At 34.5% G+C, this 22,266-nt stretch overlaps 10 protein-coding genes across 10 annotated transcripts; 5 read left to right on the plus strand and 5 right to left on the minus strand.

Moving 5' to 3' along the window:
- Nucleotides 1-1,472: 1,472 nt before the first annotated feature.
- Nucleotides 1,473-2,024, plus strand: FMC1 (Fmc1p; the record flags this gene model as incomplete). Its single annotated transcript, XM_003668589.1, has 1 exon — nucleotides 1,473-2,024. The coding sequence occupies one exon, from the start codon at nucleotides 1,473-1,475 to the stop codon at nucleotides 2,022-2,024; it is 552 nt and encodes a 183-aa protein (XP_003668637.1).
- Nucleotides 2,025-4,165: 2,141 nt separating this feature from the next.
- Nucleotides 4,166-6,061, plus strand: XBP1 (Xbp1p; the record flags this gene model as incomplete). The annotated part of the gene is made up of 1 exon (XM_003668590.1): nucleotides 4,166-6,061. The coding sequence occupies one exon, from the start codon at nucleotides 4,166-4,168 to the stop codon at nucleotides 6,059-6,061; it is 1,896 nt and encodes a 631-aa protein (XP_003668638.1).
- A 464-nt stretch (nucleotides 6,062-6,525) lies between these two features.
- DPH1 (2-(3-amino-3-carboxypropyl)histidine synthase) lies at nucleotides 6,526-7,824 on the minus strand (the record flags this gene model as incomplete). Its single annotated transcript, XM_003668591.1, has 1 exon — nucleotides 6,526-7,824. The coding sequence occupies one exon, from the start codon at nucleotides 7,822-7,824 to the stop codon at nucleotides 6,526-6,528; it is 1,299 nt and encodes a 432-aa protein (XP_003668639.1).
- Nucleotides 7,825-8,174: 350 nt separating this feature from the next.
- On the plus strand, nucleotides 8,175-9,707 carry SHQ1 (Hsp90 cochaperone SHQ1; the record flags this gene model as incomplete). The annotated part of the gene is made up of 1 exon (XM_003668592.1): nucleotides 8,175-9,707. The coding sequence occupies one exon, from the start codon at nucleotides 8,175-8,177 to the stop codon at nucleotides 9,705-9,707; it is 1,533 nt and encodes a 510-aa protein (XP_003668640.1).
- A 509-nt stretch (nucleotides 9,708-10,216) lies between these two features.
- On the plus strand, nucleotides 10,217-12,250 carry SLM1 (phosphatidylinositol 4,5-bisphosphate-binding protein; the record flags this gene model as incomplete). The annotated part of the gene is made up of 1 exon (XM_003668593.1): nucleotides 10,217-12,250. One exon carries the CDS (start codon nucleotides 10,217-10,219, stop codon nucleotides 12,248-12,250), a length of 2,034 nt encoding a protein of 677 aa, XP_003668641.1.
- A 316-nt stretch (nucleotides 12,251-12,566) lies between these two features.
- Nucleotides 12,567-13,637, minus strand: MOB1 (Mob1p; the record flags this gene model as incomplete). The annotated part of the gene is made up of 2 exons (XM_003668594.1): nucleotides 12,567-13,467; nucleotides 13,618-13,637. 2 exons carry the CDS (start codon nucleotides 13,635-13,637, stop codon nucleotides 12,567-12,569), a joined length of 921 nt encoding a protein of 306 aa, XP_003668642.1.
- A 628-nt stretch (nucleotides 13,638-14,265) lies between these two features.
- On the plus strand, nucleotides 14,266-16,656 carry PFK26 (6-phosphofructo-2-kinase; the record flags this gene model as incomplete). Its single annotated transcript, XM_003668595.1, has 1 exon — nucleotides 14,266-16,656. The coding sequence occupies one exon, from the start codon at nucleotides 14,266-14,268 to the stop codon at nucleotides 16,654-16,656; it is 2,391 nt and encodes a 796-aa protein (XP_003668643.1).
- Nucleotides 16,657-16,802: 146 nt separating this feature from the next.
- On the minus strand, nucleotides 16,803-18,875 carry NDAI0B03670 (putative metalloendopeptidase; the record flags this gene model as incomplete). The annotated part of the gene is made up of 1 exon (XM_003668596.1): nucleotides 16,803-18,875. One exon carries the CDS (start codon nucleotides 18,873-18,875, stop codon nucleotides 16,803-16,805), a length of 2,073 nt encoding a protein of 690 aa, XP_003668644.1.
- A 1,120-nt stretch (nucleotides 18,876-19,995) lies between these two features.
- Nucleotides 19,996-21,036, minus strand: HPM1 (protein-histidine N-methyltransferase; the record flags this gene model as incomplete). Its single annotated transcript, XM_003668597.1, has 1 exon — nucleotides 19,996-21,036. The coding sequence occupies one exon, from the start codon at nucleotides 21,034-21,036 to the stop codon at nucleotides 19,996-19,998; it is 1,041 nt and encodes a 346-aa protein (XP_003668645.1).
- A 605-nt stretch (nucleotides 21,037-21,641) lies between these two features.
- COX5B (cytochrome c oxidase subunit Vb) lies at nucleotides 21,642-21,983 on the minus strand (the record flags this gene model as incomplete). Its single annotated transcript, XM_003668598.1, has 1 exon — nucleotides 21,642-21,983. The coding sequence occupies one exon, from the start codon at nucleotides 21,981-21,983 to the stop codon at nucleotides 21,642-21,644; it is 342 nt and encodes a 113-aa protein (XP_003668646.1).
- Between the last annotated feature and the right edge of the window lie 283 nt (nucleotides 21,984-22,266).

Below are 22,266 nucleotides of genomic sequence, written 5' to 3' on the forward strand. Positions count from 1 at the left end.
AATTTTACTTTAATTGGACAAGTTACTCGAAGAGCGCGGCATGGAACTCGCAACAAGTCCGTGACTTCGGAAAATGAATTGAACTTGATTCGTCCGGATTCTCGCATAGTAAAATAGTCCCCGTAAAGGTTCCACCCACGTGATCTAATTTTTTATTATATTTCACGTGATGGAAAAATGATTTGGAAGCATAGGGGTTGTCTCAAGTCCTTTTAACGTTTTGTACATGATTCATTAAAGTTAAAAGGTTGCATATATACGTCATTCTTTATGCTGTTTTTTGAAGACGAATACCGTAAGTTTAATTTTTAGAGGGGTAAATTAAACCTTAACATAGTTACGTATCTGAAACTACATTGGAAATTCTCCGCGGCATTGTCCGTTGATAACTTCGCCGTGGAGAACAATTTTTTCTTTTCGGTACGCAGCTGCTGAAATTTTAAATTTTATAGAAAAACTATCCTACATGCCATTTCTACAGGCCTCAACCCTTTGGGCCCTATAGGGTTGAAAAAATCGTTGCGATAAAATCTGTTGGATTTAAATCCCAGCTGGATAACTATATAATCAGGCCTGGGACGGATAGGATTTTTGGTCTATCCTAAGCAATTTTTGGCCTACCCTACCTTTTTTCAATCCTCGGTAAAAATCTTCAATCCAGTCCTAATCCTATCCTAATCCAAAGTCTATCCTAACCCAATCCATTTTTTTATTATATAATAAAATAAGAAAAACTATAAAAATCATACTATACGACTACTATTTTTCAATTTTTTTTTCAATCCATGCCCCAATCCATGGCCAGGATAAACCAACCCTGTTCTCAATCCATAAAATTTGATTTCTACCCTACTTTCTTTCAAAATTTTCGACGCCCAATCCTTGCTTTTTCAATCCATTAATCCTAATCCGTCCCAGGCCTGTATGTAATGGGAAATGACACAATTACATCTTAATTATATTTTACTATCAGTTAAACCCTTGCTTAAAGGGGAACATATATCAAGGTTGGGACCAAGAGAAAGTTCAACGGTTCCGAACTTGTCAAAATTTGATTTTGCCTTTAATGCACTAATTGGGGACTGTCTCCTTTCATATCAAAACCTAAACCAATTTTCAAGAATATTGTTTCTTTTTGAGAGTTACGAAATTGAAAGTCTACAATTAATAATTCAAAAGAAAATGTCTATTAATTCACAAATTCTTTTAGGAAATGGACCTTTTTTCTACCTTCTTTCATTGGGGAAAATAATATGAAAACTGTGATTTATATCGGATAAATTGAAGCTCTACGTATGTTTAGGGCTTCTATACAAATCTTAATTACCCCCCTTTTAAGGGTCAAAACAAACAATTCCTAAAATATTCAACAGTATCATACGATTCATTAGAGATAACCAATATGGGAAATTCAACTATACTACCCAGTAGAAACCTATAGAGGAAAATCAAGGAATCTCATCTAAGAATCAATGGCACATAATCAAGCAATGGTAGGGTCTGTCAATAGACACATATTCGGTATCTATAAAAGTTTGATAAAGGAATTGGTTAGGAATGAAAGAAGTGCAAGAATAAAACAAACATTAGAGGATAACAAAAGGCATGTTTCATTATTGCTGTATAAAAAATCCCAAATTTTACGCAATCTAGAATTCCAATCAAAACAAAATTCGTTCGTTGATAGGAAAAATGACTTGACGGTTAAAGCATATCATGATCTGAATAAAATAGAGAACAGGATCAAATCTTTAAAATCGGAAAATCCTCGAACTGATAAAAGTCTCTTGTTCTTAAATGATTCCGAACCGATTAAATCAATCTTTAAAAATGTTCTTTCAATGGAACATAAGAGAGGCAATAATACGAGAGATTTGCAACATTTTAAAGATACCATTGATTTCTTGAAAAATCAAAGAGAATATCAGCAATTAGTGGAATTGTATTTTGCTGATTCCAACCTAACTCAAGCTGAAAAAATCAAAAGAACGGCAAATAGAGTAGGTTTGGATACTCCGAGATAGTAAGCTCAAAAATAAAGTCTACTTCTAACTGAAACCTAACTATTTATCCAAGTAATCCTATGCCCCTAAGAATTTCCCGTATGGAAATCAAAGATAATTTCAGCCTGCAGTTTAAATATGTAGATTATATATATTCAAGGAAATATTGGAGATGGTGTTACTTTAGCTCTCTGGAAAATGTGTGAAGTGATTAATTTTAAGTCCCCTACATTCTATGCATATGGAGCCCTTGCATATTTCCTCTGGGAACTTGACAAGACGATATGTAACATAAGCAACTATAGTATCGTTTTCCGTGGAAACTTTTAACTAAGGGGGAAATAAAGTTTTTAAAGTTTCGTAGGAACGTATTGTTTCAACATCATGATACTGAGTTATTATCCACTTTTAATTCTAATCCCACTGGAAATAGTGATAGCTTATCTCAACCAAGACCTCATCTAAGACAGAATAACTACTAAAAAAACTAAATATATTTTTGTGGCGTTCATTAGGCTCTGTAAGTTTTCCCCTCTCCTGCTATTACCAAGTAAATGCACCAGAAGTTTTCTGTGCCTATTTTTAGCAAAAAATCTCTTAATGTCATTCTCATTTTCCGAACACTATTTTGTTACATATGTGGAGTAGTAAAACCCTCGATTCGACGATGGTCCCTGGCAGACCTTGATAGGAGAAAAGAAAAACTACCATATAAAGATTTCTTTTAAAATGATCCATTTTTCACACGTAGGGTTTTATGTCTAACATTCTTCACGAAACATGAAAATAATTTTATCGGCCATATAAAAAATTAATTATTTATTTAGTCTATATAAATGATTTGTATAGTACAAGTAAAGCCTATGTATTCAGCAATAAGACGTTTCCTCTTTTGGTAATCTTATATTAAAAAAAGGCAGTTTAAGGAATGCCTCGCTGACTCGCAAAAAATACCAGCAACTTGTTTGATCGAATTTTCCGTTCTTGGCCTTTCACTGATTCTACGTAGCATGGTATTTCGTTAAATAGAGGCTATACCTTAAACGCTGCACTGAAAGCAGAAAAATAATTGAAATAACAGTAGATTATGGTGTTAAGATTAGAAGTGGCAGAGAAGAAATAATATTCGTCGAACTTTATATTGTGCAGATGTTGCTGCTTACCTTTTTACAACACATATTGATGTCTACGTATTGGGCAAAGGTGAATAATTCTTGACTAATCATTTTTAAATACAGGCAATCGTTATACTATTAAGTAACGTTGGCACCATATATTGAGAAATAGCCATCACTAATCGCACAAAGTAGTGAATGGAAGAATGGCATTCTAAAAGGGAACAAATGTCCGTAGTAATAACTTCGGTATTAATAACCATATCAAGTAGAATAAGGTTGCTATCACACATTATGCATGAAACAGTCTTTTGTTTCATTTTGGAATGAACTAGGACAGTTTAAGTGAGCTAGGAACCCCCCATGGGATAAGGGATTCATAACACTTCAAATCTGAAAACGGTTAAAGTGACTGGGTGCCTTTGTCTGACACCGCAGCAACTTCATGCCATGAGACGCAGTAAACAAATGATCCGTCCCTAGTTCCAAAAATTTGGGACGTTACTGGCATGTGTGTAACATACAACGGTCCCAATGCCATTATACTATGCAGCAGATCTGACAAAAACAACAAAAGTAGATACGTAAATGCACCTGCGTGAATGCTTACGGCCTATAGCCTTATTTTTTACTGATGCCTTGTGTTCGATTTTTTTTTCTTTCATAATGTAAACATCTTGATTTATTGTAACCATTATACAACCAAAATAATTTGTAAGTCGAAACTTGACATAATACATATTGGTAACAATCGGTATATTTCTTCGAGAATAGTTAATTATTTCAAGACAGCGTATTTGTTTGTTTGTTTGTTTTCAAATTGCGTTACACACAGCAAAGAATAAAGCATAAGATAATTCAAATTGAATTGTAATAAATTATTACACCAATATTGAAAGGAATAAGAAAGACCACTAGCGTCTGAACCATTTAATATTAAGATACCTTTTCGTGAATCGTCAGGACCATAATTGCATATAATTTTGGAAGGAAGCAGGAAGATCATAATAAGAGAATCTTTCAAGCGACGGTCCTTTTACCTTAGTCATGAAAAGGAAAAAACATAAAATGTCAAACTTAAATGGGAACCAACAAATACCAGAGATTCAATATCCTGTTAATCAAATAAATATTGCTTCCATCCGATTTACTGATAATCCATTAGATGAATTTCAAAAACTCTATTTCAACCAAATTTGGAATGGGAATCAATCATTGGATTTGGATGTAAAAGAACAGCTTTATAAATCGAGTAACACTGGACTGACTGTTAAACCAAATGTAATACCTAAATCAAAAAGAAAAACGTCGACAGATAAAAAAATAGAAATACTGAAATGCTTTGAATATGAAGTTCCCAAGTTGAAATCTTGCAATGACGAGAGTACTCCCAGCACTCCTATTTTTAATGGTCCGACTGAAAGAAAAACATATAAACCTTCGAATGTATCCAATGATAGGGACCTTAATAGGAATAGTGCGCAATGCATACTCTGGGAATACCGTTCAGGTTATGTTTTCTTCACAGGAATTTGGAAGACATATCAGGATGTGATAGCTGGTAAAATGGGGTTTCCACAATATAATGATAACCAAGTAAACCGACTTATCCATGATACTTTTAAACTTGAACTTGAATATGTTACGTCAAATTCTACGATAGAATATGGGAAACATAAAACTCATATAGGAGAGGGGATGCTCAGTGGTGTTAAGAGAAGAAAAGTAGCAATAAGCCCTCAGAATTCTAGAAGTGTAACCAACACGAACTATAACTATGATGATTCCGGGTTTATCAAAACTTTAGACTATTCAAAATATAAGGATTTTCAATGGAACAAAGTTCCACTGGATTTGAGAAATTCAATTCTTCAAAGCTTCAAAAACCATCTAGTAAGTGAATTAGGTAACAAATGGGAAGATGTTAAAGATGTAACTTTGGATGATTTCACGAAACGAGTGCGTGGAGGTTACATTAAAATTCAGGGGACATGGCTACCGATGCAAATTGCTCGAATGTTGTGTAATTGGTTTTGTTTCCCAATAAGATACTTGTTGGTGCCTATATTTGGACCCAAATTCCCTGAAGATTGTGAAAATTGCTATAATGAATATCATAGACCGATTAACTTGACGACAAATCGAATTCAAAGTCCCGTTACCTTTGTAAATAGACCAGTTGCTTCGAGCATAAATAATCATACGGGACACCAAAGAAATATGCATAATACTGATAATAAATTGTTCTGTATAGATAACTCTTTGATATCATTTAATTCATCAAATAATAATAGTCAAATGAAATTCATAGACAACAATAGTCAAATGAAGTTCATAGACATTAATAGTCGGCAAATGTTTTCAACAGAAGCATTTCAGCCCATCCAGCAATATGTTGAAATTAATAATAGCACAAGTCAACGCCAAAGGGGGATAAACGATACTGATTTTTCGAACCGACTACCACCTCTGAAATATGTTCTTAATTCAAAGAAAGAGAGTGTATCACATAATATGTATCCAGTGCAAAACTACGAAAGACGTTCAATTTCAAATATAATGGTACCCTTCCCTGTTAACCATCAAGCACTTCCGTCATTTATAAATAATATGGAGGTACCTATTGTTTCAAATCGCCTTCCTTATGGTTGTCTTATAGATACTGAGATTGTGCCGTCCAGTACGAATGTTCGTCGAGCCGTTTCTGCAAACGGATTTCAAAATTATTCGCAAAATCCCAACAATGGAGAAAATATACAGCAATCGATAATACCACAGATGCATGCTCCTGTCTATATTCAAGGGAATCTTGCTTATCCGGTTGTCTATATGCCAGCTTCCCAGATTCCCACTCCAAATATAAGAAACAATGAGAGACCGCGTTCCAGAGGTGAGGCTGCCTTGCCAGTTAAATTCAATGGCAACGCAAACAATCCTCCCTAGATGCTAAACCCCGACAGCAATTAAATTGAACTTATAAACGACAAATAAAGTATTTTTATGAAATGTAATAGTTTTGTATTTCCTTCCACGACGATAAGTAAAGACAACCGTCTTTAGTTAACATTTCTCTTTTGGTTTCCCTACTTCTAAGACATAACTTGGTACTCCGTAAGAACATAATGCTCAGGGATTCTGAGCATTGAAGATATCTAACAAGATAATTTGTTTGAATTGAAGAGCCAGTTTTGTGAAGGTTAGCTGACAACACGTTTAGCAGAAATAGAAGAAGTTCCTTGAATTAAATATATAATAAATAAATAGGGTATTCTATACACTGGGTAACGAAGAAAATAAAGACTATGCTTGTAAAATTCTAAATAAATAGTAACGATAACGTTGAGTTTATCGTATTGATAGGACTATAATATACTCAAAAACAAAAGCGTGAATAACAAAGAGTAAAATTAATCTGTAAATCCATATGCGTGTTCTGGAATTTGACCACGCCCATACCCATTCGTTTCATAATAATCCATTGGGTAATAAGTTTCGCTAAACATGACATCTTTTTCCAAAAGTACACTTGCCTCGTAAGGCGTTAATAATGGTTTATTGAATGCATACCCCCAATCGATTGACAATCTTGGGCACGCAACTTGAACGAACGCGTCAATCTCGTCAAACATGGCTAGTTTCTGAGGAAAGATCTCACTCAATATGATCTTGATAACAGTTTTACCTGCAGCTTTCAAGTTTCTTTCCATTCTTTCAACAGTACCTCTATTACCTTGTCTACCTAATGCACCCAGAATGAGACCAAACGTCTTCCCACGACGTGCCGTTTCAATGGCGTCAGATCGCACACTAACTAATTGCTTTTGATCGTAACCTTCTAAAGTGAATTTCCTATTATAAGGATCATACCTATATGCAGGTATCTCTGGATTATGTATCATAGCAGACTCTAAATGGAACCTCCCATCACCGATGAAGACCATTGCGTCAATTTGGTCTTTGTTCAACCTTTCTGACGTACAACCTAAAACTTCACCTCTGGATAAAGGTTTAATTTGAGGAGGTATGATATATAACATATGATTATCATCGTTCAGCAATTTATCTTTAATACTATGAACACATGGGTTGAATTGAATAGTACCGAACGTTGCCAATCTGGACCCTTTAGGGAAATTCTTTTGTAAAGTCTTGATGACATGAGTTTCATCGATATTAATCGTGACGAACACGTATAAGACTTTGATTGTGGTGATATCAATAGGCACTAGACATGAATGGGCATAATGTACGATAAAATCACAATCGAGAGCTCTAGCGGTGAAATCGTCGATACAACAGGCCCCGTATGATACATCACCCATAACAACGGTTTCAACACCATCGCAAAATTGTTCTAAAATATCACTGATGATCAATGAAAAAATCAATAACCCTTCAGGCATTTGTAACGCGACACGCTTGGCCTTATGCTTTCTAATATTCCAAATTGTTTTATGTATTTCGAAATTATAGTTCTCAGGTAATAACTTAATAGCTTCATTCAATTCTTTATCATCTAGAATGTCATCTGGGATATGAGTGATAGATTTCCCAATATTTATCCTGGAAGTTCTTGGTTTATGAACAACTTCCGTTCCATCTTGTTTCTTAGTGGTTACACCCTTACCGTCAGATTTCTTAGATCCAACAAACCTTCTTCTAGGAACCTTAGCTGGTTGTGCTTGTTCTTGTGATTGTTCAGACATATCTCGGTAGTACTTAATAATACTCTTTTGTTTTGGAAATGTCAACACTTGAAACCGTTTACTAGCCCAAAAAAATAATAATAGAGTATTTGTTCTCTTTCACAAAATATTACTTTATTTTTATAATGATACTTCCTTGAAATGTTCCATTAATTTTATTATTAATGGGAAATTCCCTTTGAAAATTTTTTTTTTCAAAATGTTAAAGTTGAAAAAGAAAATAAGCGATGAGCTCAGCTCTACGTATCAGATTTGGACAGCTTACAAAATATTTCACTAAGGGATGAATCCGATGTTTCAAGCGTTAATATTCTGGAATATACAAGACATAAACCGAAGAACCTTGTACAATGTTGACTCCAAAATTTGAAGTCACACAAGATGATGAGTTTCTATACATTACCATCCATATTTCCAACATTCGTTTCAACGCAAGCGGATTAGAATTAATCATAGATGAGAACTTGTTCATTTTCCATCTATCACCATATTATCTTAGATTAAGATTTCCAGAGAAACTAGTCGATGATGAACGATCAAATGCTGAGTTTAAATCTAAAGAAGAATCTATCTTTGTTAAGGCACCCAAGTTAGAAAAGGGGACATTTTTCGAAGATTTGGATTTCCCTACGAAATTGTTAGCTAGACAAGGTGATTTGATTGAAGCGGATGATCAAGAGAAGGTCATTCAGAAGAAGCCTTTGATCCAAGAAGTGGGAGGATCGGATAAGAAGACATCGATTTTGCGAGAATCTATTAGTGACATTAATGCGCAAGGGGAACAATTCAATTGGGAAATTGAACAGAAGGTTACAGATCCTACTAGTGACGGATTGTTAGGGGTCAAATATGGGTTTAACAATATGTACGATTCTATGATTTCAGTTTCTATATCGAATGGGAATGATATTAATGAATTAGATGATCCTGAACACACGAATGCCAATGATCGAGTTAAAGAGAGGTTGTTAAAGGAAGATTCAAAGTTTGATCCCGAATACTATGTTTCCGATTATATGATAAATAAATATGGTAGTGGGGAAGATTTGGTAATGAATGGTATCAAAGCTTTATTGGAATATACACCACCATTAGTGAAATTGTATTTGAAATGGTACAAGCACACAGATAACAAGGATGGAATCATGCCAGTGGAATTCACTACGGAAGAACAAGAGCAAATGCAAAATAACATTCCCCAGAGGGAATATCTTATAGATGGTTCAGAAACTAAAAGAGCATATATCACGCTATTGAACGTCTTGTTCGGATACGTCTTCGAACAACTTGAAAATGAAGGCCAACATAATACCGAGAGTGCATGGACTATGGGGAAACTGATACCTCAAATAAGTTTTCTAGACCAACAACTGATTTTGGAAGAAGATGCATCGAAGGATGCTACGCAAATTAAAGGTGCTGTTGTAACAGGTATACGTAGGGCTATGTGTTATCCCTTACATCGTCACTATGAATTATCTTTGAAAGTGTGGAAACAGGTTTATTATTTGCTGCGTGCAGGTAAGCGTACAGTAATACGAGCTTTATTAGATATCAATGAAGTATTCCGATTCCATGATGTTTATTATGTATATTCGAAGATTTTGTTGGCAGATTTGACATCCTGGTTTATCTCCCAGAGCACAGAACCTGTTCTACGTAGCTTAGCTATAGAGATGCATAGACAACTTGAACTTTTGCAGAATAAACCAGGCATTGACAATGTCGGAAGTGGTGATCTATGTTTCCAATTTCTAGATCCATATTCTGATGAACCTGAAGAAGAGCAAGATGTATTAAAAGAGAATACAGTCGGTAGGAAAACTTTGAGAGAATGGGAATTAATGGCTGAGGAGCATTATAAAGAGAGTGAGAGTGGGTAGGGGGAAAGCATGATACATGCATGATAGACTATATCCCACCTTTCATCTGAAGTATTTTTTTTGTTTATATATATATTTTTTTATATAGTAAAATTTACTTACAATACATTGTTATTAATCGAAAAACCGGCGCTATCAAAATTTAAACAAACCCTTGTAAAAGATGCCCTATTAGGGTTATATTAATACGCCCTGGCATCCCTGAAAATCTTAAAAGGGCCCTGAACCCAACCCTATCTCCATTTCCGTTTCCAGTTTCCGTTTCCGTTTCCCTTAAAGAAGCGAAGAAGGGACAAGGCAAGTGAAACGTAAACTACCAAGCAGGAAAAAAGTTTAAAACGAAGGAAGGAATGGCTTAAACACATGCACTATCTAGTTTAAAAGCAGAAAGGAGCGGCAGCAATTACGTCTACAAAGATAGATATTATAAGAGTATAAGGACTTTTACCACATCAAATACCACGTATTACAACCACTGACTGTGTAAGAAGAAGATACTTCGAAGAAAAATGTCGAAACATAACACGATGACATCAACGGTCTCTGACATGTTGTCACAACAACAAATGAATTTACACCACTTGCATAGTTTGCAGAAACATACCAGGAGTCTGACGTCTTCAGACTATCCCACCTCCTATCTACAACATAGTGGACCATCATCATTGCAACAACAATCATATTTGCAGCAGTCCTATATACAACAGCAACAACAACAACAACAACAACAACAACAAGCGCAAGTGCAAGCACAACCACAAGTACAACAAAACCCGAATGTCAGTGCCGCAGAAATGTTATCATCCACATCCACTGATCAAAACACGTTAACAAATAATAATTTCGGGAAAAGAGGAAGTGTAGCCTCCGCTGACATCAATAACGTAGCACAAGCTAATAATAATAATAATAATATTCCAGAATTGATGGTAAACAATGAATCCATTTATCCTCCAAATAGTAATAAACCAATTCTCAATAACGTCAATATAAACACAGCCTCTAATTTTGATGTTACAGGTAATAGTCCAAATCCTAATCAAACCGCTGGTACCGGTAGTCTTCCAAATATTGATTCCATGGTAGGTTCATCGTCTGTAAACCGTGCAAATTCTACTTTAAGACAAATACCAGAACGTAACTCGTTAACAAGCACTTCTATGCAATCCCGAATGAGGAATTCCACTCAACGTTCTAGAGCGAATCAACAACAGGATCCGAGATCTCCATTGGTTATCCTAATCCCAACATCAGCTCAACCAACTGACATCCTAGCAGCAAGATTCTCAGCTTGGAGAAACATTATCAGGTCAATAATTGTTTATCTAACAGAAACAGCATCCATTGAAGATGAGATCGTAAGGCAACAGTTAAGATTATCTCATGCTGTTCAATTCCCATTTTTCGCCATTGAAAATCAACATCAACCTACCACTAATGATGAAAAGGCTACTCAAAAATTCTTTCTGCCGTTAGGTAATGGATCCATTCAAGATTTGCCCACTATATTAAACCAATATCATGAATCCATGGCATCCAGTGCTTCAAAGGCTTCAAGAGATTTATCTAATGAAATTATCCCAAGACTAGAAGACTTAAGAAGAGATCTTTTGATTAAGATTAAAGAAATTAAATCGTTACAATCTGATTTCAAAAATTCATGTGCGAAAGAGTTACAACAAACAAAGCAAGATATGAGACATTTTTGGGATTCTTTGAAAGATGTTCGCTATAATAATGTACCAAGGCAAGATCCTTATTTAACCAAAATCATATTAGATAAACAAATTAAAAAGCAAATCACTGAGGAAAATTTCCTGCATGAAGCTTTTAATAATTTAGAAACTTCAGGCGCAGAATTGGAAAAAGTCGTCGTTATGGAAATTCAAAATGCATTAACTAATTATGCAAGATTATTAGGACAACAATCACAATTGGTTTTCGATATATTAATCTCCAAATTAGATATTGGTCTATTCAACATGGACCCTCAATTTGAATGGGACAATTTTATATCCAGAGATCCAAACTTTTTATTACCCAATTTACCAATGAGAAGCTTCAAAGAAATTGTATATAGATCACAATTTGATCCACTAACGTACCAAATTAGATCAGGGTTCTTAGAAAGACGTTCTAAATTTTTGAAATCGTATTCAAGAGGTTATTACGTCTTGACTCCAAGTTTCCTGCATGAATTTAAAACTGCAGATAGAAAGAAAGATCTAGTACCTGTAATGTCACTAGCATTAAATGAATGTAGCGTCACTGAACATTCTAACAAGAAGGTTCAACAAGAAGCCAAATTTATTCTACACGCAAAACAAAATGGTCTAATACATAAGGGTCATAATTGGGTTTTTAAGACGGATTCCTATGATACTATGATGCAGTGGTTTGAAGATATTAGGTTGTTGACTTCCACTTCAAATTTACAAGAAAAGTTAAAGTTTGTTAAAAATCGTTTGAACTTGGACGATGATGGAAAACCAATGTCTGCTACCAAAGATGAGGTACCTTTAAATAATGAAAATGCAGCTTGAAGAAAAAGTATTTAACGAGATGATTTCATCTTCGAAAATGAAATAAAAACAATTTCCTGACTGTACTTCGTAATTCCATAACTTTCCTTAATTTTTTATTATTATTTTTAATATTAATAATATAACCGAACATTCTCCAATACCATTAAATAGTGAAAATATTTATCATGTTATGCAGTGTAGTTTATATTATAATCATAATCGAACTACAAGCTAATATATCATTATATATATATAACAACCTCTTGAACGAACGCACGATCGTTCTTGACCGAATATTATGTGACACTCTATTTATCTTTGCATGTGTATTATTCTACCTATCCCTTAGTTCAGTGACTAACTCCAACAATGGACCAAAATCAGCAGGCCTCAATAATTTAAACTCCTCAGCAAATAAGCAAAAATGTCTAAAACTAGTATTCAATACAGTCTGAAGATTCAACTCCAAAATCTCATTGAAATGATGACAATAAATATGAGCATAGACTCTAAACAACCTCCTCAAAATCGGAATAATAATCTTATCAATAAACCTCTCTGGGAAAACTCCATCCTTTTTCGCTGGAAAAATCGCTTCATCATCAAATTGATCTTGACACCACCTCATTAAATACTCCACATATTTAGGAGCGGAAACTGACACCGGAGGGATCCCTTTCCCTTTGGACCAAAGATATTCGTATTCATTTGTGGCGATCATACGAGGACACGATTGAGGGGAACAAAATTCAGTGATCGTACCGTATAACATGTTTATTTGATTATAGAAATCCACACAATGGACAGCTAACCATTCGTTTTCATCTTCACCACGAGGTAATTTTACCGCTTGGTTTAAAACACCTTCGGATCCTAGCGTCATCTCTACGATATGTTTGATGTCTTGGTGTGTCGTTACTGTGGTGCCCGATTGTGGTTGAATGTAAGGTTTTTGATGAGATGGTGTATAATTGAAATCTGTGACATTCTGTTGCTGTTGAAGTTGAGGTTCAGATCTAATAGGTGTAGTTAATAGTGGGTCACCGCCATAGACAGTATTATTATTTGAGGTATCATTGAAAGGTCTTGCGTTGTTTTCTTTGGCTCTCAAAGGTGAACTTGATGGCGGTAATTCTTCTTGTGATTGTTGCTGTTGTTGTTGTTGTTGCTGGTTTGGGCCTGAATTCCATTTGAAACCTCTTGTAGAACGGATTGTTTGACCGGGACTTAGATGGCTGAAAAATATTACAACCGATGAATGATCATAAAAATTGGATCAATCAGCATATCGGATCGAAAGGTTAGTAAAGTTGGTTCGCATTGTGTTAAAAAAAAGATGAAGTGCTTTATCATGCAGCGACAATTAAAACACAAATGTAACATACAAATTTTGTAGGAAGGCCATTTTTATTATGTCTTTGTATGGTCCTGAAAGATAATTCTGCTATATGTACTCTTGCTAAAATCTTAAATCTGCTTGCCGTCAGTCAGGTAAGGTTTATTAAGTTTTCGAGATTTCAATCAGGTACTATTTCAATTATTTCAATATTGATGTTATTTGTAAATGTTATATATTTCCTAAAAGGGAAATGTCAGGGTTTTGCTTTTATGGTTACCGGGTAATACTAGGTTATAATGCTTCTACCCTAACCATGGAAGTTTCCATGTTAGGGTTTTTATTTGCCCCTTTTTAAAATCAAAATTAACCCTACTTTTATATTTAACCCTAGCCCTACCCCCGCCCGATTTTAGGGTAATAAATAAACAAAAGATAAAATAAAGGTGGCAAGGGAAGGGGAGTTATTATTATAGTCTACTCTACAAACTTTGATTTAGGGAAGTAGAAATACCATATAGATCTGGAATCTGTTAAATTGCCAAGAAACAAAGATAGCTAATAACTGTGGTTTTCAACTTGTAAGCAGTTTAAACTACTCGCTAATCAAAACACACATATATCTTCTCAGAAATTAAATACCATCAAGTTTGAGATCAACAACAGGACACATATACTCTAGATCTACTACCCACATATGTTTAAAAGAGTTGATTATTCACAAAATTCAAGTAAGGCAAATTCGCTAGAGCCAGAGCATTTGGAACCTACGGAAACACCGCCAGAATTGATTCCAACGCCAGAATATGATTCATGTGGTCCCCTTCGGAGTAATAGTGGCAACAACATGAAGAAGATTGCAAGTGGCAGCAGCAGTGGCGGTGCATTAAGTTCGCTACCATCATTCCATAGAAGACCGTTAACAGATACTCCCATAACTAGTGAATTTGCTTCTCCTGGAGATTCACATGAAGCCACGCCAGAAGTAAGTCCCAAGGAAAGTCAAACTGAATTGAAAAATTTATTAGATAAGCATAACCAGCATGATAATAAAAATAGTAAAGATGGTAATGAAACTATCAATAATAATAGCATACGAAGTTTCGCTGCTGCCTCAACTGCCGTTACATCAGATTCCACATCAACATCTACTGCAACATTAATGACGGATTCTACCATAGTAAATGCAATGACTTCCAAAATATCATACCCAAAGAGGAGGCCAACGACAATAGATGTCCCTGGGTTAACCAAATCTAAGACATCACCCGATGGGATCATCTCCAGTACAGATTACGGATCTAAACTAGTGATTGTCATGGTTGGTTTACCAGCTACGGGGAAATCCTTCATTACAAACAAACTATCAAGATATTTAAATTATTCCATGTACTATTGTAAAGTTTTTAATGTCGGGAACACAAGAAGACAATTCACTGAACAGAAGGGGTTGAGTGAGCAAGACTCCAAATTTTTCGATCCTAAGAATCCAGAATCCACGAAATTGAGGGAAAAATGGGCTATGGATACGTTAGATGAATTATTGAATTATTTATCAGAGGGTCCCGGATGTGTAGGGATCTTTGATGCTACCAATACAACGAAGGAGAGAAGGAAGCATCTTTTGGAGAAGATACGTAAAAGGAATAAATATTTGAAGGTTTTATTTTTGGAATCCATTTGTAGTAATAAAGATCTAGTGGAGAAAAATGTTAAATTGAAACTATTTGGACCTGATTATAAGGGGAAAAATCCAGATCAATCATTGAAGGATTTTAGAGATAGATTAAAAAACTATATGCAAGCTTATGAACCAATTGAAGATAGTGAAGGTATCCAATATATTAAGATGATTGATGTAGGTAAGAAAGTTATTGCTTACAATATTGAAGGGTTCTTAGCTTCACAAACAGTGTATTATTTATTAAATTTCAATTTAACTGAAAGACAAATATGGATAACAAGAAATGGTGAAAGTGTAGATAATGCTCGGGGGCGTATAGGAGGAAATTCACATCTTACGAGTAGAGGTGACAAATATGCCAAATGTTTAGCCAAATTTATGGATAAACAACGAATAGCATTTTACACAAGGAAAATAGAAAATGAATCTAAGTCAAAAGAAGATGGGAAACTTTCTAAAAGAAAAGCTTCCACCGTCCAATTAAATGATTTTTTCGTATGGACGAGTATGTTGACTAGATCTATTGAAACCGCAAAATATTTTAATGAAGATGATTATCCTATAAAGCAAATGAAAATGTTGGATGAATTAGGGGCGGGTGATTTTGAAGGAATGACATATCCAGAAATTCAAGGGAAATTCCCAGAGGAATTTGAAGAGAGACAAAAGGACAAATTAAGGTATCGCTATCCAGGGATGGGTGGAGAATCCTATATGGATGTTATTAATCGTTTAAGACCCGTCATTACGGAATTAGAAAGAATTGAAGACAATGTATTGATCATTACTCATAGGGTTGTCGCAAGAGCATTATTAGGTTACTATATGAATTTAGACGTTGATATTATTGCAAATTTAGATATACCTTTACATTGTGTGTATTGTTTGGAACCAAAGCCATATGGAATAACATGGTCATTATGGGAGTATGATGAAGAAGACGACGATTTCTATGAGGTACCTGCATCCGAATTGAATACGACAAGAGTGAAAGAAATTGGACTTGTGCATAAAGAGAGAAGATATTCAGTAGTCCCAACAGCGCCCTCTTCCTCAGTAAGTTCAACAAGTGATTTCTTATCTAAACGTCCTCTTTCCAAGAGCACTTCTTTGAATGAAAATGGTCTTGTTGATACTCAGTCTAGAATGAATAAACTTGACATGCTAGATGGTGGTGGTACATCTATATCTACTTTCCACTCAAGACAAGTTCCAAATAGGAAATTTGAACACCCAAATCCGAAAAACAAATTATTGAATAGACAGAATTTTGAAATTGATAGACTTAATGAAAAATTGTCTTTATTAAAGACCAAATATGAATCTACCGAAAAGAATAATGAAAATAAATCTAGCCCGCGTGGAACCCCACCAATGACCAGAAGTCAAAGTCATAATTTATAAATAACTATATTAAGAACAGCTTTTTTGTCCTGAAGAATATTTCCTTATGTACGTACTTTTTTGATTTGTTTAAATGATACTATTTAATAATCTTATTCTAATTGGATAATATAAAAAAAAAAACCGTTTTAGATATACTATTGTCACTACAGTGAACCGTAAACAATACCTAAGGAGTCTACCCAATTTCCTACACTACCATATATCCCTAAAACGTATTGTCCTTCTGGTGGGAATAATTCTCTTTGGCCACCACCTTCTTTGTTACCTAGCATATCAGTTTTACGACCATAATTTGTAGATACCTGAACAGCGTCAATCCACCAGCCCGACTTTACTGTAAATCCCGTAATGTATTCACCAGGTTCCAAAATAACATCACTATAATTTGGTGTTTCAACACCAAATAATACACTTGGATGATCATTGGAGATGGATACATTAGCTTTAAAGGATTTTGTCAATTTATCCACATAAGTTCTAGATGGAATTGCAGGAGGTTCATTTTTCTTTGTAGGAGCATTAAAGAAAAAGCGCATCCCATCTAAGGCTGCACCATGATATACTCTTACTGCGACTACATTCTTTACATTGATACCGAGAATACCAGTTTCCTTACCACGACCTATTTGTCCATGAGCTGGGGATTTGAAACCTCTAATAGATTCTGGATAACCGTACTTACCCATAGGAATTGGAGTAACAGTTGCTAAACTTGGGAAATTTTCATACGTAGCACTTGGTGAATTAACGGCTATCAGATTTAATGTGAACTTATCTTTAAATTCTTCCAATTTATTAGCTGGGATACGGGCACGTAATTCAGAAAGACTGACGACGACTTCTTTTTGGGGTCCTGGACCACCTAATGATACAGGAAGATACTCGATGTAACCGAGGGCTAAATCGCCACAAATTATCTCTATAACAGTTATACCAGTTTGAGATGAGAAACGGCAAATATCATTTCCTAAAGGATAGAAGTTTGGTTCTGAGAATTGGAACCCACCAATCTTGCTTGGTCTAAAGAAACTAGGATCATTGTAATCTTCTGGTTTTGTAAATGAAGGATGATATAAATATCTCAAAAGATCTAAACGATGCCAAGTACATTCTTCTTTAGGAAAAATTGGTGCTGCAGCACCATATGATTTTGTTCTTAGACAATAAGCTTCTTTTGTTAAGAATGATCTGTTCAATACAGTATAGTCTCTTAACATGACACCATGTTCTTGATGTGGGGAACCTAACAAATGACCCATTTCATGCCAAAATGCACCCATGGTAATTGCTAAACATTCCCAATAGGAGCCACATTGTCCACAATCGTTAGCCACTTCTGTAGTAGATGCTTTAGTATCGTTTAAAAAATATGGCACAACATCTTCCATAGAGCGAGGCCATGAATAGATCCCATGCGACCCAAAGATGGCCAATTTGATATGATCATCACCACCACCAAGAGCGGCATGGCCTGTAATTAATTTTCCATCCCAATGAGTATCCATATATATACATGCAGCCTGAACAGGCTTTTCACAATTAATGAATGGACCACCGTATTTTTTCAAAGCGTCCATAGCAATACCATATAACGCACCAGCATCTTTAGCCTTACTGTTTTGTTGTGCAATATCATGAGATCTAATTTCCTTGATACTCTTTTCAGATCTTACCAAATGTATCTTAATGTTATTTCTCATTTTCAATTTCTTCATTGGATTATCTTGAAATTCCGTATCTAATGTATATTCTTCTACGAATTGAACAGTACGATGACCAAATCCATTACGTAACATTTGTTCGTTAGTAAATGCTTGCAGTAATCTTCCTGCCATTCTTAGTTTCTTTATAGCTAGGTATAAATCGTTACCATTTTCTTTTGCAATTTGATCCTTTGGGGAGTCAAATTTCATTGGAGAGTCCTTAGCAAGGATTAAACAAAGATGGATTGGTTGATCTTGTAATAATGGGGTATAATAACAAGTGATTTGTTGGGAGACATTTTTATCCGTAATAAAAGTGAATTTGTTTTCCCCCGGTGTTAGGATAACAGTTGCCTTGAAAAAATCTTCATTTATGGGAAAGGTTAATGGAGGTAATTGTGGGTGCTGAACTTGAATTGATTGGGCACCTGATGTCTTTTTAGTCAGTTTACCGTGTATAGTTAGACATGGTGAAACTACTTGCTCATTATGATTCAAATTAAAAAACTCCATATCTCAGTGATATGTATTTTCTTTCTTAGTATGTTCCTCAATAAAGTAAAGTTCGAGATGTTAGTTTATAACGTCCTCGAGGAATGTAGATAATTTCCAGTGATGGGTATAATATTAACTTTAAAGTTTGAAAGTGGTTAGTTTATGATCTCGTGGTCTTTATATTTAAAGGGAACAATTCATATATATATATATATATTTGATGTCAAAATCAAAAGGTACGTAGAAGAGAAGGCGCGGATGTCCGTAGATATAGTGATGACGTAGCTTATATACAAGGAACTTTTGAACGTTTCGTAGAGACTTAAAGGACTTCAAGATTCACATTTTTCTTCAACCAGTTTGTTATAATAATTGGTTTAAATTCTTTCTCTTCAAATTAATAAGAAATATAACTAATTTTTTAAATAGTTAAGTTAAGTTCTTTCGAGTAAAAGTTTGTTTATATTTATATTTCTAAATTCCCAAATCAAATATTCTAAAATGACAAAATTGGACAAGTTTAATCATGGAAAATAAACAAAAATATCAGAATGCATTATCATGTTTGGTAGCTGGTCTTATTTCAGATTTGAAAGAGACGAAAACCAAAATATATCAAATTCAACTTAATCTTCAGTTAGTACATAAATTACGTTACAGTAATATCAAAAATAGAGCTATATAACACAGGCCGTACATTCTTTAGCCCCCCAAAAGAGCCCAATAATCATCGATATGTCTATTTCTCCAACACATTTTGTAAATAGTTACGCACTCCCTGGCCTTATGATTTCTCAGATGCTTTCGACCACCACAGAAATATTTTGTTCAATTGAGGGGGGGGGGGGGCGTTTTCTTATCTAAATGGGTCCATCCCGGAGTTTTTAATGCAACTCCGAGAGACATCGAGTAATGGCTATTGGAATGTGTAGTTTAGTTGGATATAATTGCATTTACATTAGCCTTTATCTTGAAGCTATGAATCTAAAAGGTATTGACTACCATAAATTTATAGCTTTTCCTTATCATTCTATAATAATACTAACTTACATCGGTACTTATTCTATATATATAATCGATCTCTTTAGTCCCGAGTCAATTTTAAAAGTCTTGAAAGTTATATTTAATGCATCCTTTTCTATTTCCTTTTCAAGTAATTTTCAAATTCTACTATACTTCCACCCACACCGAAATAAATATCCTTAGCTGCAACAAATTCTTTCACTGCAATGCTGGAGTATGATAACTTTAGATCTAACAATGTTTCAGCGATAACCGGTAAATTTTCTGGTTGATAGATCGTTTCAGAAGTAAGAACTAATATATTCTGATCTGCAGGGATGATGGTATGAAGAAGCTTCGTAAATGTTCTACCCCAAGAACCAGAAATAAAGTGTATATTAATATTTCTTTTTTGCATATCTTGATAGAATGAGTCTAATAACTTCTCAGTCAATAATAGTTCATCTTCACAAATGGGTACATTTTCATCTTGAGCCCTCTGTAAAGAAACTCGTTGCTCTGCAGTCAATACACAGTTTGCCCATGTTATTAATAAATTTGGTAAACTAACTAATCTTAAAACACTTTCATTATAATCACTTAAAATCACGGTCTTTGTAATATCTTGATTAGTAGACTCAAGTAATAATTTGGAGAAAATAAATTCAGTGGGTAAAGAAGTCCCACAACCTAATTCAACAAATGTATTAAATTGATTCAATTCTTTATAAGATGTATCATTTAATGCATCAACTAAATCAATGGAACATTCCCATGATTTCAATCCACCTTCATAAACATTTTTCCTTAAATCTTCAGACGTGTCACCAATTAATATATCGGTCAATTCATTATTTGTATTAGACACATTAGGATCATCAGATTCAAGCATTAGTTGATGTTTAACATCGAATAATTCTCTTCTGTATAATGGATACGAGGTAATTGGACTTGAAAATTGTTCAAAACTTAGCCTAACATTATTCAGAGATTTCAACATCAAGGACAAGTCGATTATTTGCGGTTGGACTACATCTTGAGTCAAGAGTCGTGGAAAATCCAATGGGTTAACGAATTCGTTGGTAGTTTGCGTGGATCCTGTAGGCGCTATTGTTTCATCATCTGTCAATTCATCATCATTAAGATCGTTTGAAGTGAAGCCAAATGAGAAGGACATTCTTACTCTTTAGGTAATCTCCTGAGCGAACAGTCGTCTAACGTTTTTCTTCTGTTCTTATATTTTTTTTGCAATAGTTCTCATCTATTACTAGATATTTTTGTTTCTCTCGATGAGGTACTGTTTTACGGAGAGTTTTCAGTGCGATGAAAAAAAACTGATGTTAAAAACAGATAGTTATAGTCGAATACATAGTAATGATAATGAAACATTGAATTCTCCCCAATTAGTATAATCTAATAAAACACTGTTTTGCTTGATAGATTTAAAATTAGAAGTATCTAATTTGTAACATCGTAATCTTAGTTCCCCCATAGCCTACGACCATCATTTCTTTACATGTACTCTTTTAGATCCCACTGAAGAACAACTGACACAAAGACCTTATCAAAGTTGTAAACGATATTGAATATAGAAATTGTATATATAATAAATAGAAAATCAGACACATTAGCGGATGGAAAAAGAAAAAAGTACAAATAAAAATCCACTCCCTCAAATAGTAGGTTAACACTATGATTAATGCATAAAATAAATAGAAATAATCAATTCCTCATTAAAAAAGGACAAAAAATTAATTCACACACCCATACACAGCTCTACACCTATTTGGATTGTACTTGAGAGTATCCACCCCAAGGGTTTGCATTCTTTGATTTCAAATATTCATCAGATTTCAATTGCCATTCTTTAGTCATCGTCTTTGGAGGTTCACCAGCGAATTGTCTAATAAACGCAAACAACCCAAGAGAAACTGCCAAACCAATAAATACACCTTTGGTAATGTACGTTACGTCACCTTTACCATGGATAGGTCTTCTTGGCCCCCATTCACCATATGATATGAACCAAGCTGCTTGCTTTTCATTAGGCGTTAATTGGTTCCATGGTAATTTTTGACGTTCTGCTAATTTGGTAGCTAATTCTTCTTGTTCAGTGTTGGCCATTTGTTCCCATCTTTGAGACAAATTTATAATACTGGCGTTGGAGATGGCCTGTGTGGACGATAATCTAATGGCATTATGGCTTAAGAATCTTGAGGGTAAATTTCTTCCCGTAGAACGTAACACTGTGATATAAAAAATTGCAAATAACTTGGTCGTTAGTATAGAACAAAAAAACAATATGGTGCTTTCTCAATTCTTTTCCGAGATCAAAAGGAAATGTCAAAAATTATTCATTATTCTAGTACTAAATGTGTAACATACTCTTTTTTGATTGACTTTTTTT

This window comes from Naumovozyma dairenensis, chromosome 2 (genome assembly GCF_000227115.2).
Source record: "Naumovozyma dairenensis CBS 421 chromosome 2, complete genome".
Classification (NCBI taxonomy): Eukaryota; Fungi; Ascomycota; class Saccharomycetes; order Saccharomycetales; family Saccharomycetaceae; genus Naumovozyma; species Naumovozyma dairenensis.